The following is a 16,048-nucleotide window of genomic DNA, read 5'->3' as shown; positions in this document are numbered from 1 at the left end:
TGTACAACTTGTCACAAGGTAAGCGGTTCAATTTTGGAACACCTATAACCATAGACTATAGGAATCCTCTAGACCGAGTTTAGAGCAATTATTTCATGCAACCGATGATGCCAAAAATGCGGGGATGCGCGGGACGAGGTGAGCGAAGTCCCGTGCCGTGATTGGTCCGTTCAAAGACACGGACGTCACACAAAGACACTTTCGACTCGAACATGGAGTAAAATTACCGTATGCGTGGCAGAGGGGGTAGCGCGACTATGCTTAGTCTGGAGGATGTCTTGTCTGTGCCTATAACATATCTTGAGTAAATCATTGGCCATAAATCAAGTTGTGTGCCAAACGTGTAAAAAAGCTTATCCCGCATGCCTATTTCGGGCCCTGCTTAATCAGATAACTCGAGGAATGTGTAGAAAGGTGGATTGGCTTCATTTTCATTCCGGACGCCTACGCACTGGTATCGCTCGGATGGACAGACGGTTCCTGATTTATTTGAGTGTGTGAAAAACCAGCTAAAGTATACTCGTACATCATTGTTTTGAGTTAAATTAAAGTATAAAACACATTAAAAAACGCATACAATTTCACTAGTTTGTTTTACATCATGCAAGAGCGTCTTTACTTGATCTCCGACCTTTATCATATTGTTTTATTAAGTTTTTGATGATGATGCCTTTATTTTGTTTTTGAAATCATTTTTTTCAGTTAGTTTATATATAAAATAGATAAGTGTACCTACCAAGATAGGTACATGTGTTTGAAAATCACCGTTGGTATATACCAACCAACATTTACATTAGTAAATAAACGAGATACAAATTAATGTAAATGTTGTCTATTTAGTACATAATAGACTACAATTGAATTAATCTTAAATGTGCTGAATGTTCCTCAGTGTTTCTTCTAATATTTATAACAAAACTCGTTTCAATGCCCACACGAAAGCGGCACATATTGTAAAGCTATTCACCTAGTTATTGCAAAACATATACCTACGTACATAATGGTATACGTTGAACATAATATATGTAAATTGTTTTAGGTATGCAGTATATTCCACTTGTACGAAATCTAGTACCTACCCGTATGTTTATTGTCATGCTTTGAAGAGTAAGCTTCGATATTGATATTATAATTGTATGTCTACCATATATTTAGGGCCTATTTTAGATTTAAGCTAGTTATTAATTTCGTTAAGTAGTACCACTGTATATATATTGTATGTTTATTATTTACTACATATGTGTGTATCATAATTGTATGATAAAAATTGTAATACAAAGAGATATTTATTACATATGTTATGTGTAGTATAACAGTATGTTAGAAATAGTAATACAAAGAAATAAAATTGAAATTTTACATGCAAAGCTTTTACTGGCTCTATTTTCTTTGCGTGACCATTTTTAGCAGCTAAAACTAGCACCAGACATTGTTGATGCAAAATTTCGTGTAATTTAACCCTTTAACCGGAAAGACTGAAAAAAATCTCAATTTAAACCTCATCGCCATTCTAGTCCAAAAAATTCTGTAGAAGAAAAAAGTACAAAAAAAATATGATGTTACAGGGTGGTATTGGCAGGTGACCTCAACATTGACACTCTTAAAATTAACAAACATAGCTCTGAGTTAGAAAACATTACTAAAAACTATAATCTGTATGACTACATAAATAAACCAACACGGCAAACGGCGTGTCTGGACCACATTATTAGTGATATTAAGGATGGCACCGGTGCTGTAATTCCCTTAGGGCTATCTGATCACGATACTGCCCAATTGTTCACATTTAAGCCAAAAAATGGACCAAAAATACAGAAAACAACTACTATACTTAAAAGAGATTATTCAGTCGAGAATGTGTCCAAATTTAAAGACTGCCTAAATAGTTTATCGTTTCATGATGTGTATAATGACAGTGATATAAATAGTGCCTTTAATAATTTTCATGAAACAGTAAGACTTTTCTATTTTCTATGTTTCCCGCTAATAAAAATTAAAATACAAAATAATAATAAGTTAAAGTGGCTCACGGCTGGATTAAAGGTCAGTACTAGAAGAAAAAGACAGCTTAGATTTGCTTTCTACAAAAATAATACGAACGAAAATAGGAACAAATATAATGCGTATTCCAAACTATTAAAGAGATGTATCACTCATGCCCAAAAGAACGAAAATAGAAAATTCGTTCTAAGTAGTAAAAATATATACAGGGCCTCATGGAAACTCATAAAAAATGAAGTAGAATATGGCGTTACACATCAGTATTTAGAGTGTATTAATCATAATAATGTAACTGTTACTGACCCAGCTAAAATGGCAGAGACATTTAATAATTACTTTATTGAAACTACTAATAAATTAAATTATAAAACGGAGAATACACTTGGTGGGAATAAAATTAGCAATTCTATATTTCTTAAACCTTTTTGTGGAGAAGAAATAAATAAGATCATAACCTCGCTCAAAAATACCAACGCAGAAGGATATGATGAACTGGCAACGTACGTAATTAAAAAATGTTACCTAGAACTAGTTCCTATTCTAACATATCTAATCAATCGTTCATTACAGACAGGTATTTTTCCTAATCAATTAAAAAAGTCCATTGTAATACCCATCTACAAAAAAGGAGCGAAACAGGACATTGGAAATTATCGCCCTATTACGATTATACCAATATTATCCAAAATATTCGAGAAGGCAATGTATTTGCGGCTTAGTGAGTTCTTTAACAAATTCAATGTCATTACACCGGAACAACATGGTTTCTTGAGATCTAAATCTACCACCCTTGCCGTTTTCAACTTGATACGCGAAGCAACTACTCAGTACGATAATTATCGATATACAACCGCTCTGTTCTTCGACATGTCCAAAGCGTTTGACTTCGTTGTTCATGACCTGCTCTTGTATAAACTAAAATGTTATGGTGTCAGAGGTCCTGCTTTGAAATGGCTAACATCATATTTGGATAATAGACAACAGTGTGTTGAAATTAAGAGCTTGCAAAGCACTCAGATAGCGAAAGTGCACAGATCTAATTATAAAAATAACAATTATGGAGTCCCACAAGGAAGCGTCTTAGGCCCATTGCTATTTTTAATCTATATTAATGATTTACCGATGGTTACCCCTCATAAATGTATTTTGTTTGCCGATGACATAAGTATTATTGTAACGAATAATAAGACGGAACATATAATTGATCACGAAATTAATGTAAATAATACAATAGCTGCAGTAATTACCTGGCTCCAACATAATAATATGCAAGTTAACTTATCAAAAACGAATTTAATGAATTTTAATAAATCAAACCTGACATTAAACATTAATTATAATGGACATAACCTGAATAATGCTAATCTTATTAAATTCTTGGGACTTAATGTTGATAATGATTTAAAATGGAATAGTCACGTCGAATATGTATGTAATAAAATAAATAGATTTGTTTTTGTTTTGAATAGACTACGAACAACGACAGACGAAAAAACAACAATGGCAGCCTATCACGGCTATGTTGAATCAGTACTTAGATATGGCCTGATCGTGTGGGGGAATGGAATCGATATTGAAAATGCTTTCATATGTCAAAAAAAGTGCATTCGCGCTATATGTGGAGTATGCCCATTAACTTCTTGTAAGCCCTTATTTCCTAAATTAAATGTCCTTCCACTACCCTGCCTGTATATATTTGAAGTGTGTAAGTTTGTTAAATTAAATATAGACCTGTTTAAAACAGCCAACGAAGTATTTCTAAGAAATACTAGGAACACTAACAGGCTGGTCATAAATAAAATGCAAAGAACTGCCACTTTTAAGAAAAACTGTTATGCGATGTGTGTCAATTTATTTAATAAGCTACCGAACAATATCAGAGAATTGCCTAATAATAAATTTAAAAGAGCACTTTTTCAATGGCTGCTGTCTTCGACATTTTATTCTATTAATGAATACCTTGTTAATCAACAATTTAGTTAAATTATGTTAATTGAAGTGGTTTTGTTTGAGATACATACATGATATATTATTATTTCATATTTGACAGTATTGACATTATTTTTATTTCTATTGTTGTTCATGTTTAATTTGTAGAAAACTAGTTTAAGTAGGTTAAGTTAGGTATATATTACACTAAAATTTGCATGCTGCATAGTCAGTTAAGAAAGATGAGATTTGAAAATGTATAATTTTACAGAAACAACTTGTATATAACCTTTCTTATCGCAAATAAATGATTATGATTATGATTATGATTATTTTTAGAGACCGTTGCCCTATAAAGAGCATGTCGTTTTAAAAATTAGCGCGTAACTTCTATTGTATGGGAGCGGCTATTTGTAGGCAACTTCGTGTGACTCTTAAACAGACAAAATATTTTCCCAGACAGCTACCTCACCTCATTGATTAGTCTAACTGCCCGATTCGAACTTTAAGAATTTTAAGATACGTCAAATGTCAAATATTAAGTCTTGATACGATATGGATTAGATATTATCAAAAGTGCCTTTTGTTTGAAAAAACGTCACTCTTGACGCTGACATATCTAATCCATATCGTATCTAGACTTAATATTTGACGTATCTTAAAGTTTGAATCGGGCCGTAACTCTCAAGAAAATTTGTAAGAATTCCTTTACGTTCCCTATGGATCATTGTTATGTTAATACAATAGCAAATACAACGTATATTATTTCATGCGAGTAAAATATCATATCCTTGCGTACACAACCCGCTTGTATAAATATTTGTGCAAGATGATATCTCGGTCAACAATATAGAACTTTGTGCGATCGTTTGTTATAGAAAGAGAGGGATATTGTTCTGTTGGCCATTTGACTGTTTCTAACTCTAGCTTTATTAAATTTTAAGTGAAGGTCTCCATTTCAGCTTGATCATTAAAAAAATGTTGTTTGCCGCCGATGTAGTAAGTATACATACAGTCATGTATTCAAAATTAGCTTTTGTAATTTTTTTATCGGCTATTATATATATTACTGGCGACCCGGCCCGGCTTCGCACGGGTTACGAAATTATCACCTAAACCTTCCTCAAAAATCACTCTATTGATAGTTGAAAACCGCATGAAAATCAAACAGACAGACGCGGCGGGGGACTTTGTTTTAGGCTGCTATTTAACTGATCACCAGATTTAGTAAAATTTAATACCAAAAAATTCACAGATTTCGTGCCTCACACGACTATCGAGCACATTGGAAATGAATCTACGGAATTCGAAAAAATATTGTCGCTGAACGACGAGAAAGTCTGGATAAGGAAAAAGTTACAAAATAAAACTACAACGTTGAATGATAATTATTTTATTCTTAGACTAACACAAGTATCCTGGACATAACGCATGTGAACAAACAAATTGCAAAATTTCCACACGCGTATCCAAGTTTGAATAATTGTCGCCGTGGCGCATAAGTATAGATACATATTTCATTTCTCGATTAATAAGCAGGATATATTAATGTTCAAAGTACAAGAAAATTATTACACGGCAAATCCGTAGTCAACTCGAGAAGTGGTGATCGGCAGCGGCCCATTTGCTGCAAATTATGAAATTTTCTTGACAGTTTGACGCGACGAGAGATGACCATAACAGCGTTTGTCTATGTTGCACCAAACCTGAGTTCCAATAGGTACTACCAGGGTTCAGCATCAGCTATCTTGGGTAATGCTCATCATGACGAATCGGGTGTCCAAAACAGCGTGTGCCTATGTTGCACCAAACCTGAGTTCCGCTAGGTACAACCAGGGTTCAGCATCAGCTCTATCTTGGGTACTACTCTCCTAAGTGCTCATCGAGACGAGTCCGATGACCAAAACAGCGTGTGTTTATGTTGTATTAAACCCGAGCTCCACTAGGTACTGCCACGGTTCAGCATCAGCTACCTATCTGCTAGCAGCCGCCAGCAACATGCCAGACCATTTCGTGGCACTTTTTCTTTTTTATGTTTCTCTGTGTAAGTTTTTATTTTGTGTTTCTCCCTCTCCCTCTCCCTCTCCCTCTCCCTCTCCCTCTCCCTCTCCCTCTCCCTCTCCCTCTCCCTCTCCCTCTCCCTCTCCCTCTCCCTCTCCCTCTCCCTCTCCCTCTCCCTCTCCCCTCTCCCTCTCCCTCTCCCTCTCCCTCTCCCTCTCCCTCTCCTCTCCCTCTCCCTCTCCCTCTCCCTCTCCCTCTCCCTCTCCCTCTCCCTCTCCCTCTCCCTCTCCCTCTCCCTCTCCCTCTCCCTCTCCCTCTCCCTCTCCCTCTCCCTCTCCCTCTCCCTCTCCCTCTCCCTCTCCCTCTCCCTCTCCCTCTCCCTCTCCCTCTCCCTCTCCCTCTCCCTCTCCCTCTCCCTCTCCCTCTCCCTCTCCCTCTCCCTCTCCCTCTCCCTCTCCCTCTCCCTCTCCCTCTCCCTCTCCCTCTCCCTCTCCCTCTCCCTCTCCCTCTCCCTCTCCCTCTCCCTCTCCCTCTCCCTCTCCCTCTCCCTCTCCCTCTCCCTCTCCCTCTCCCTCTCCCTCTCCCTCTCCCTCTCCCTCTCCCTCTCCCTCTCCCTCTCCCTCTCCCTCTCCCTCTCCCTCTCCCTCTCCCTCTCCCTCTCCCTCTCCCTCTCCCCTCTCCCTCTCCCTCTCCCTCTCCCTCTCCCTCTCCCTCTCCCTCTCCCTCTCCCTCTCCCTCTCCCTCTCCTCTCCCTCTCCCTCTCCCTCTCCCTCTCCCTCTCCCTCTCCCTCTCCCTCTCCCTCTCCCTCTCCCTCTCCCTCTCCCTCTCCCTCTCCCTCTCCCTCTCCCTCTCCCTCTCCCTCTCCCTCTCCCTCTCCCTCTCCCTCTCCCTCTCCCTCTCCCTCTCCCTCTCCCTCTCCCTCTCCCTCTCCCTCTCCCTCTCCCTCTCCCTCTCCCTCTCCCTCTCCCTCTCCCTCTCCCTAGATAGAGTTAGACCAAGAAAAATCTGCAGCGATTTTGAAAGCCCACGCAGTGCAAGTGTTATTCTGCCGTCATAATCCCGATAATTCACAACAAACACCGATAACGAACTCTGCGAAACATGAAGTCATAAATGTCCTGTGAAAAATGTCGTTCTGACTTTTTGACTATTTTAAGGTTAGGCTACAGGGCAAACCCTTAACCCGATCGTCTTTGTTTTAGGCTCAAATTGTAGCTGATTGTCCAGAGCCGTTTTTCTCAAATTTTTGATATCATTCTTCGTTTCCAAATTATCGAGCACCAAAATCAAAAATTCGGAAAAAAAATAATTTTATTTTCACTATTTCGACCATAACTTTTTTTGTTTTTGACTTTCTCGAATAATTATTGTTGCACCTTACAGCTCTCGTGATTATGCGTCTTTTGAGCCTATTTTTTAATATCATATCTTCACAACTTTCCGAGATATAAGGGGATCACACTTTTTCGTGAAATCGGACCGTATACTGGAGCGAACGAAAAGACATTTCCAATGTCAAAAATTTATATTTTACCACCCTAAAATAATGAATGATCACCGAAATTATAGCACCATTTTAATGTGAAATGATTACCAATTTTATTACATTTTACTATCCTTTTAAAGGAAATGACACCAAACTAATCATTATTAACCCAAAAATTGTAAATGATTACCAAATTTCAAACCCCATTTGAATGTGAAATGATAACCAAATTTTTACATCTTGCTATCCTATTAAAGAAAATGACACAAAAATAATCATTGTAAACCCAAAAATAGAAAATGACCACCAAAATTAGAACTCCATTTTAATTTAAAATTATAACCAAGTTTTTAAATCTTGCTATCCTATTAAAGCAAATTACTCCAAAATAATCATTGCAAACCCAAAAATAGTAAATGACCACCAAAATTGTAACCACATTTTTATTAAAAATGTGCAAATATTTAATATAATACTATTAAATTAATTAATCCACTTCGTCACCTTTTTCTAGTAGCATTTCATTTCTGTAACAGTCGCAGTTCTAACCTAACCTAACCCACTTTTCTAGTAGCATTTCGTTTCTGTAAGGGTCGCAGTTCAAACCTAATCTAACCCACTTTTCTAGTAGCATTTCTTTTCTGCAAGGGTCGCAGTTCAAACCTAACCCAACCTACTTTTCTATTAGCATTTATTTTCTGTATGGGTCGAGTCCAAACCTAACCTAACCCACTTTTCTAGTAGCATTTCTTTTCTGTAAGGGTCGCAGTTCAAACCTAACCTAACCCACTTTTCCAGTAGCATTTCTTTTCTGTAAGGGTCGCAGTTCAAACCTGACCTAACCCAATTTTTTCTGTAAGGGTCGCAATTCAAACCTAACCTAACCTACTTTTCTAGTAGCATTTATTTTCTGTATGGGTCGAGTTCAAACCTAACCTAACCCACTTTTCTAGTAGCATTACTTTCTGTAAGGGTCGCAGTTCAAACCTAATCTAACCCACTTTTCTAGTAGCATTTCTTTTCTGTAAGGGTCGTAGTTCAAACCTAACCCAACCTACTTTTCTATTAGCATTTATTTTCTGTATGGGTCGAGTCCAAGCCTAACCTAACCCACTTTTCTAGTAGCATTTCTTTTCTGTAAGGGTCGCAGTTCAAACCTAACCTAACCCACTTTTCCAGTAGCATTTCTTTTCTGTAAGGGTCGCAGTTCAAACCTGACCTAACCCATTTTTTCTGTAAGGGTCGCAATTCAAACCTAACCGAACCTACTTTTCTAGTAGCATTTATTTTCTGTATGGGTCGAGTTCAAACCTAACCTAACCCACTTTTCCAGTAGCATTACTTTTCTGTAAGGGTCGCAGTTCAAACCTAACCTAACGCATTTTTCTAGTAGCATTTGGTTTCTGTAAGGGTCGCAATTCAAACCTAACCTAACCCACTTTTCTGATAGCAGTTTGGTTCTGTAAGGGTCGCAGTTCAAACCTAACCTAACCCACTTTTCTAGTAGCATTTCGTTTCTGTATGGGTCGCAGTTCAAACCTAACCTAACCCACTTTTCTAGTAGCATTTCTTTTCTGTAAGGGTCGCAGTTCAAACCTAAACTAACCCACTTTTCCAGTAGCATTTCTTTTCTGTAAGGGTCGCAGTTCAAACCTAACCTAACCTACTTTTCTAGTAGCATTTATTTTCTGTATGGGTCGCAGTTGAAACCTAACCTAACCCACTTTTCTAGTAGCATTTCGGTTCTGTGAGAATCGCAGTTCTAACCTAACCTAACCCACTTTTATAGTAGCATTTCGTTTCTGTAAAGGTCGCAGTTCAAACCTAACCTAACCTACTTTTATAGTACCATTTCGTTTCTGTAAGGGTCGCAGTGCTAAACTAACCTAACCCACTTAACTGATAACAGTTTAACTTACTTTTCTAGTAGCATAACGAAATGCTACTAGAAAAGTAGGTTAGGCTAGGTAGGTAGGTATGCGGTGCGGGGTACGGGGGGTTGAGCGGGAGGGGCTAGTAATTTTGGCATCAGTTTACTTTATTTGGTAATATGTATAAATTTTTTGGTAATCATAGTGGTTTACTTAGGTGAAAATATCGCATTAATTTGGTCTTCAAGATTTGGTGATCATTAATGATTTTTGGTGGTCATTCAATATATTTGGTATTTGAATACAATTTGAAGGGCAGTCGAAATTAAAACGGTGATACTTTTGTATTATTAGGCCTTATTTTTTTGGTGTTCAGTAATATTTTTTGGTAAGCATGATTTTTTTATTTAGGGTACTAAAGTATTTTTTGGTGGTCATTATATTTGTAGCCTTTGTTTTATAAGGTGTAGTGATAAGAAACCTACTAAGTACTCAAAACAAGACACTCACCCAAGACAATTCTCAGGGATTTTTATCCAATTCTATTGTCACTCTACATGAGCACATATGTATACTCTGATATCACAAATGAATTGGTACCGTCAACCGAGATATATATTAGGGATGTAGTGAATAGGGATGAAACTTTGAAAGAGATTTACCTGATAATTTCTTAATAAACTACCTACACAAATGCATCATGCGATTGAAAATAATAGTAAATTTTGTATGACACAATTTGTATGGGCAGTGTTTAGTTGACAAGTAAATCCAATTCCAGATTGTATCCCTATTCACCCCCGCCATCCCTATTCACCCCGGTCGACGGTACGAGTATCGTATTGGAATTTGACATTTCCGAATCCATCCTCAAATTGCCGAATAAATCTCTTGACACATTCTATTGCTCAATTTAGAATGTCTACTTTGTATGCCCTGAAATGGTAAAGGCCTAGTCATTATCAGAATAGCAGGCTCAAAGGCAGGCATTTAGAGTATTTAGGTAGCAATTATGCTGCACAAAGCGGCCAGTACTGTGCGTGAAACATTAATTGCTTTCTCGTGTTCACCTGGGTAGCTGGTGCAAGGATTTTTAATAGAGCACGGTATCCGGCCTATCCGGCCTTACTTTAATATCTGACCGGATACCGGATAGTAACATTGCCTGATTTCGGAGTAAACAAATTGGATCTAAGAAACAGTCACGGTCATAATCGTGCCCGTTTATTATATTAAAACAATTTAAACATTACACTCACTTGCAAGCGCACTCATTTCGAACCCAGAAATGAGTCCGCGCGAACGTCAACTACGAAACAGGTCAAAACCTACATAATACGCACCTGAAAACTGAAATGTATAGGTGTAGTTCCGCCGGAATATTCGGCGGCCGGATACTGAATATTCGGCCGATCGATGGTCAGGCTGAATATCCGGTATCCGGTATCCGGCCAAACAATAACTATCCGTTGCATCTCTATTTTTTTACTTTATTATGGAGCAGAGGTTTGAAATTGGGAGGATTGGGTTTCTACAAATTGCGTAGTTATATTAAATATCAGGTATCCTAGTCGTTGCCAATATCTACTGCTTGGCAATATCTGACAATTCTCAACAGCAATATTGATATCCGATATTGGTCCTCAGGTCCTCATATCCCGAATTAATACCGGTATTGATATTGAACATTTTACGTCTTGTTTACGTTGATGATGATGAAGAAAAATGGTTTTAGGTCGAAATATTCACAACAATCGTAATTTTACTTTTAATGTTTTTCCTATTTTTTATTTATAAAACGAAACTAAAAAGAACTCATACCGGAATTCCGGTATTCATGCCCATTTTATTGTTACTACTAATAACCACATAAAATATCACTGTGCATACAATATCTATGCTGGCAACAACTGGCGTAGGTACACGCCAGTTGTTGCCAGCAACATTCTACTACCAACAACAGTACAGAAAAGTAAACGTTTGCTTTTTGTTAACCATTAGCACAGATTTCTAAGACAGATTCTCTTCTTTCGGCAAACCTTCAATCCCCTCTTGCCCTTTTGCCTCATATATATAAAAAAAGTCCAATCCGTACCTTTTCATTATTTGGCCTAGATATTCAAGTTTCCTAATTTTTAGTGACAATGCGATTTCTAAAGATGTCCCCGTCCGATGAACAACTCTTAGATTCTTCTTTATCTCGCCATGAGATACGCAGCGTCGTGATATGCTCACTTGGACACCGCGTGATAAAAAACAGAAATGAGTGTCTTATATCTTGTCATTATCGACGCGATAAACGTACATGCAGATGTAACATTAATCCGCGTCTAATTCATTAAAATCGCAGCTACAAGACGGTATGATGCCAGATTAAAACGCAATTTGCCACAAGTAGGCAGGAGGGCAATTAACTGAAACCTGTAAATAGCTTGCTATTTAGCTATTTAGTAAGTGCCTAGGCACTTACTCGGTGATAAGAAGGCTCATTAATTTGCTTGGATGGAAGCTTTCTATACCCTCTTTTGTTTTATTCTGACTCCACTATAATTTGTCTTCTAGTCTCAGTAAGTCTTAAGCACCGGTCGGAATCAAATTTCATTCGCATTATTGCCACAGTATTACGGCGCCACATTGTTGTCGACTGCATGCTGCAATGTAATTTTAACATTGAAAACGTTTTTTCGATCGCATCCGTATAGCCCTCCAATTTCAGCCAAAGTTAGACATCGCCCTGGTCTCTTGAGTTTTAGGGCTACGTTAATGGTCTAGGTCTCAAAATATTTTGAAGAAGTCAAAAACTTTTTCCAAAAATCTCAAAAATGTAGAAAAATATCTAATTGTTTCGGTGTCTTTTCATTGCAACGTAATATTACTGCCTACTGCATTGCTGTCAAAAATGTCTAAATCGATGTCGCGCCCGGAATTTTGACATTTGCGGCAGCATTGCACTCTGCAGTAATATCACCAGGTTTAGATATTAACCTGAAATGAATAGATAAAAAGCAAGAAAAAATACAGATAAACCCCAAAAATTTCACTTTTTGTATTCATCGCCTCTTTTAATTTGCATCCAGACAAATTGACGGGAGAATTTACCTTCGGGATAAAGTACTCCGTTGACTGGACTACATTACGGCGTAACATAAAATTGTATAACTAATTATGTTTAATGTGTATTTTCTTTGTTTCTTAAGCAGTGTACTCGTAGATATGAACGCAATGTAAGTTCAAGTACCGACCGATAATCGTCATGATGTTAATTATAATTTTACGACTAAGTAATCTTAAGGAAAGGTTTCCTTGGGGCTAAACAGAAACGTGCAGCGAATAAACATATGTATTAAACTTGGATACAAAATACGTAGTTTTGCAAACGGGATCAAAAACAAAAAAGTTTCAAAATCAAACCATGATAAAACATGAAGTAAAACTTTGAATGGAGATTTAATGTGTGTTGGTTCCCGTTTGCTTTAACAACGTCCAAATTCATATTTGCCTGCTTACTTGTAACCACAAGAAGCGGCTCCATTCGATTTTTAAATACGGAACCCTAAAAAATGGTACAGTGGAACCTGGATAATTGCAATCTCAAGGGACCGGCCATTTTTTGTCAATTAACCAGGTTTTTCATTTAAGCAGGTCTTGTCAATTAACGAGGTTCAAAAAATCGTTGTGTCAATTATAGAGGTTCTCATTAATAGAGGTTGCGTTCTGACAAATTTCTTTTATGGAGGTGCAAGTAACCATTGAAAGTAGATTTACACGCTTCCGTTTTGGGTTTCTGGTCTATATATTGCTTCTGTCTATACTTGTACTTTTACACTACATTAATTATTACTATTCAAAGTTTATTTTCTTATTAATCATTTGGGTTTAATAAATTCCCTTGAATTGTAGAAGAAAGTTTTATTAGAATGTAAAAAGCATACTTTGTTTTTGATTTAATCAAAACTATTTCACCTACTACAGGCTGTGATAGATACCCAATAAATAAATTGAATTCTGGATGAAGATATAAATAAAATGATCATTGCTATTAAAATATTGTTTCTGCTGTCTACAACTACATTATTTCAATTACAGAGGTAATAAGTAAGACTCGTTTCAATAATAGAGGTAAAAAGAAGAGCAAAAATAACGGATTTTTTTTAGCACAGTGTCAATTATAGAGGTCTTAGTTGCGATGTGGTCAATTACAGAGGCAAAATTACGAAAAGCACTAAAATCTAAATGCAATTATAGAGGTTCCAAAATTTCAATTATAGAGGCCTTTTGGTCTCAAGGGACCGGGACCGGACTTTTGGTTGCAATTATTGAGGTTTTCCATTTATCCAGGTGCCAATTAACCAGGTTTCACTGTAATTGATTTGATTCAATAAATAAATGCGAGTGAAATGCACGGAGAACAACAACAAATCAGTAACAGATTTTGAAATCTGAATGATGCTCCTGATCGATTGAGAAATCAATTCGAATTGATTTTCTGATGGAAGGCTTTTATACCTTTCAAACAAAGGTAGGCTGTCGCAATCAGATATACCGGAGCGGTCAAGGCGCTCACAAATATCTGAACACGCCTCTATTGTCAAGGCTTTAGAGTGCGTGTTCAGATATTGTGAACACCTTGGCCGCTCCGATATATCTGATGGCGCCTGTACTTAATTACCTACATACTTAAAACGTGTTAATATTGATATGTACTTACTTACCTTTGTATAGAACTTGTGGACCAGAGTTGTAGTACTGCCGGCGTATTATGGATAGCTTTATCCATCTTTATCCACGTGATAAAATAACTGTCACTGTTTAACACCGTGGGATAGAAAGTGACGGACACCGTTTTATCACGCTGAGGTAGACAAGACCGATCATCATATCCGTACTGGACTATAGTTGGGTTGGGTAACGGTTACAAAATACAAAACAGCATGCGTTACCTTTGCATTCATTGGCGTCCCTCGCCGTCGCGCGCCCCCACGGCCTGTCGAAATGGAACGGCTTGCACCTCTCGCAGTCCCGGCCTGCCGTGTTATGCCGACAATCGCACGCCAGCTGCTGCTGACCTTCCTCCCCCTTCATCGGAACACATCTCGAAGCATGCCCGTTGCACTTGCACCGTCCACCAACAGCGAAATCCGACACAGCGTAGTGCTGCGTCCCACCCGCTGCCTGCTTCTTGAAATCCACCTCGTCCCCCTCAGTCACCATGTGCAAACGGTTAAACACTACACGCACGTCAGTTGCAGTCACCCAGTCTTGCAGCACAGGCGATATGTCGAAGTTCGGAGCGCTGGGACGGCCTTCCAAAGTTGAAAAGGCTAGACGAGATCCGCTTGCGCTCTCACCGGCCATCCTATGGGAATCTGAACACCTAGCTTCTTGTTCGTTAGCAGATGTCACTGAAGCTTTATTAGGCCTGCCATAAACTCGACGGCATTGGCTTGAGTAGAATTGAAACGGTTGCCAGGTCATTCCATAATCCGCGCTCTTGTAGATCGCTACGGAATCCGGTCGTGCAGCTTTCGGGCAGAACTGGAGGCTCACGTACGTTAACTCGTATTTCTTGCCCAGGGATAGGGTTAGAGAGACGTTGTCGGGAGGGGATTCGTAGGAGACAGGGGCTAGGGCTGCTGAACGCCAGCAGGTAACGTTAGAAGGGTTATTTAAGTCAGTTAGATGAGTGGGTGGGTTGCGGCGATCGGAGCGGGTAGCGTCGCAGACTCTGCAAGCGTTCTCAGGCTCATCATCTCCTGGAGGGTCACAGAGGCGCTCAGGGCCTCGGCGGCCGCAGATGGAGGAAGCGGCAACAGGGGCTCCGAAGGCGGCATTAACGAAGTCAGGGATGCACCGGCGCGGGCGGCCGTCCTCGTAGCACGGGTCGGGGGCGGCGAGCGCGAGCGCCGCGGCGGCTAGCACAGCCAGCGCACGGGCGATCATGGTACGTAGGTTCACGACACTCGCGAAGTTCGCGGGAGCTAGGACGCGGGACGTGCGCGCCGGTCGGGCTCCGCCGGCAGACTGACGCGGGGCGCGGGCGCCCCCGTGCGCATTGGGCGACCGGTGAAAGTTCAATTGTTTTTGTTTACAGCTTTTTGACTGTTGTTGGCGATATGGGCGGATAATGCTAGCTTTTGTGCAATTTGCTTCCTGGTAGTGTCGGGTTAATAAATAGGCTATTTTGTGTTGATTATCATCGTAAGTGGTAGATCTTTTATGAAATCTCATTGATTAGTGATCTTTTGGTTTAGTTTGGCATTTTTACAGAGTTATATGATGCCCAAAATATCGGAAATCATTGGATTTCAAAATTAATGGATAGTGGCAAGAAGCCAACACTTTATTAACATACTATTTTGTTTTTGTTTTTTTTTTATACTACCTGTCATATTTATTTGCATATTATTGAAATGTAGAGGGTACACCGAATATATTGAATCTAGATATACCTACATATAAAACTTATAATTAAATTAACTATTTTGTTAAATTAAATGCTTATACATTTACCTAAGTATATATTTTAAACACCCAACTTTGTGTAAAACATAAACATAGCAAATAAAAACAAACCACGAAAAAAGCTCTACACCCAAGTCCCCCAGTGTGAACAGCGTTCGCCAGACGGTATTATTTGTAAGCATTGAGAACTCTCCACGCACCCATCGGCGACTGTACCTGCACTAATTCACGACCCCTGACTGTACACACCTATAAAACGTACCTATAGTTGACTACCTCTGCCTGATTGTAGGCGTA

General features: G+C 38.8%; 1 protein-coding gene across 2 annotated transcripts in view; it reads right to left on the bottom strand.

The window, feature by feature from the left end:
• Window positions 1-15,418, bottom strand: part of LOC134795666 (netrin-B-like) — a 241,329-nt gene extending 225,911 nt beyond the window's left edge. For both annotated transcript variants that reach the window (XM_063767582.1, XM_063767583.1), the window contains exon 1: window positions 14,230-15,418. In XM_063767582.1, coding sequence (XP_063623652.1) covers window positions 14,230-15,229 — 1,000 coding nt within the window. In that variant the 5' untranslated portion in view covers window positions 15,230-15,418. The remainder of the gene's footprint in view (window positions 1-14,229) is intronic.
• Window positions 15,419-16,048: the final 630 nt, after the last annotated feature.

This window comes from Cydia splendana, chromosome 12, assembly GCF_910591565.1.
Source record: "Cydia splendana chromosome 12, ilCydSple1.2, whole genome shotgun sequence".
In the NCBI taxonomy this organism is placed as follows: domain Eukaryota; kingdom Metazoa; phylum Arthropoda; class Insecta; order Lepidoptera; family Tortricidae; genus Cydia; species Cydia splendana.
Note: the sequence above shows the minus strand (reverse complement) of the source record. Positions and strands in the feature narration are given on the sequence as shown.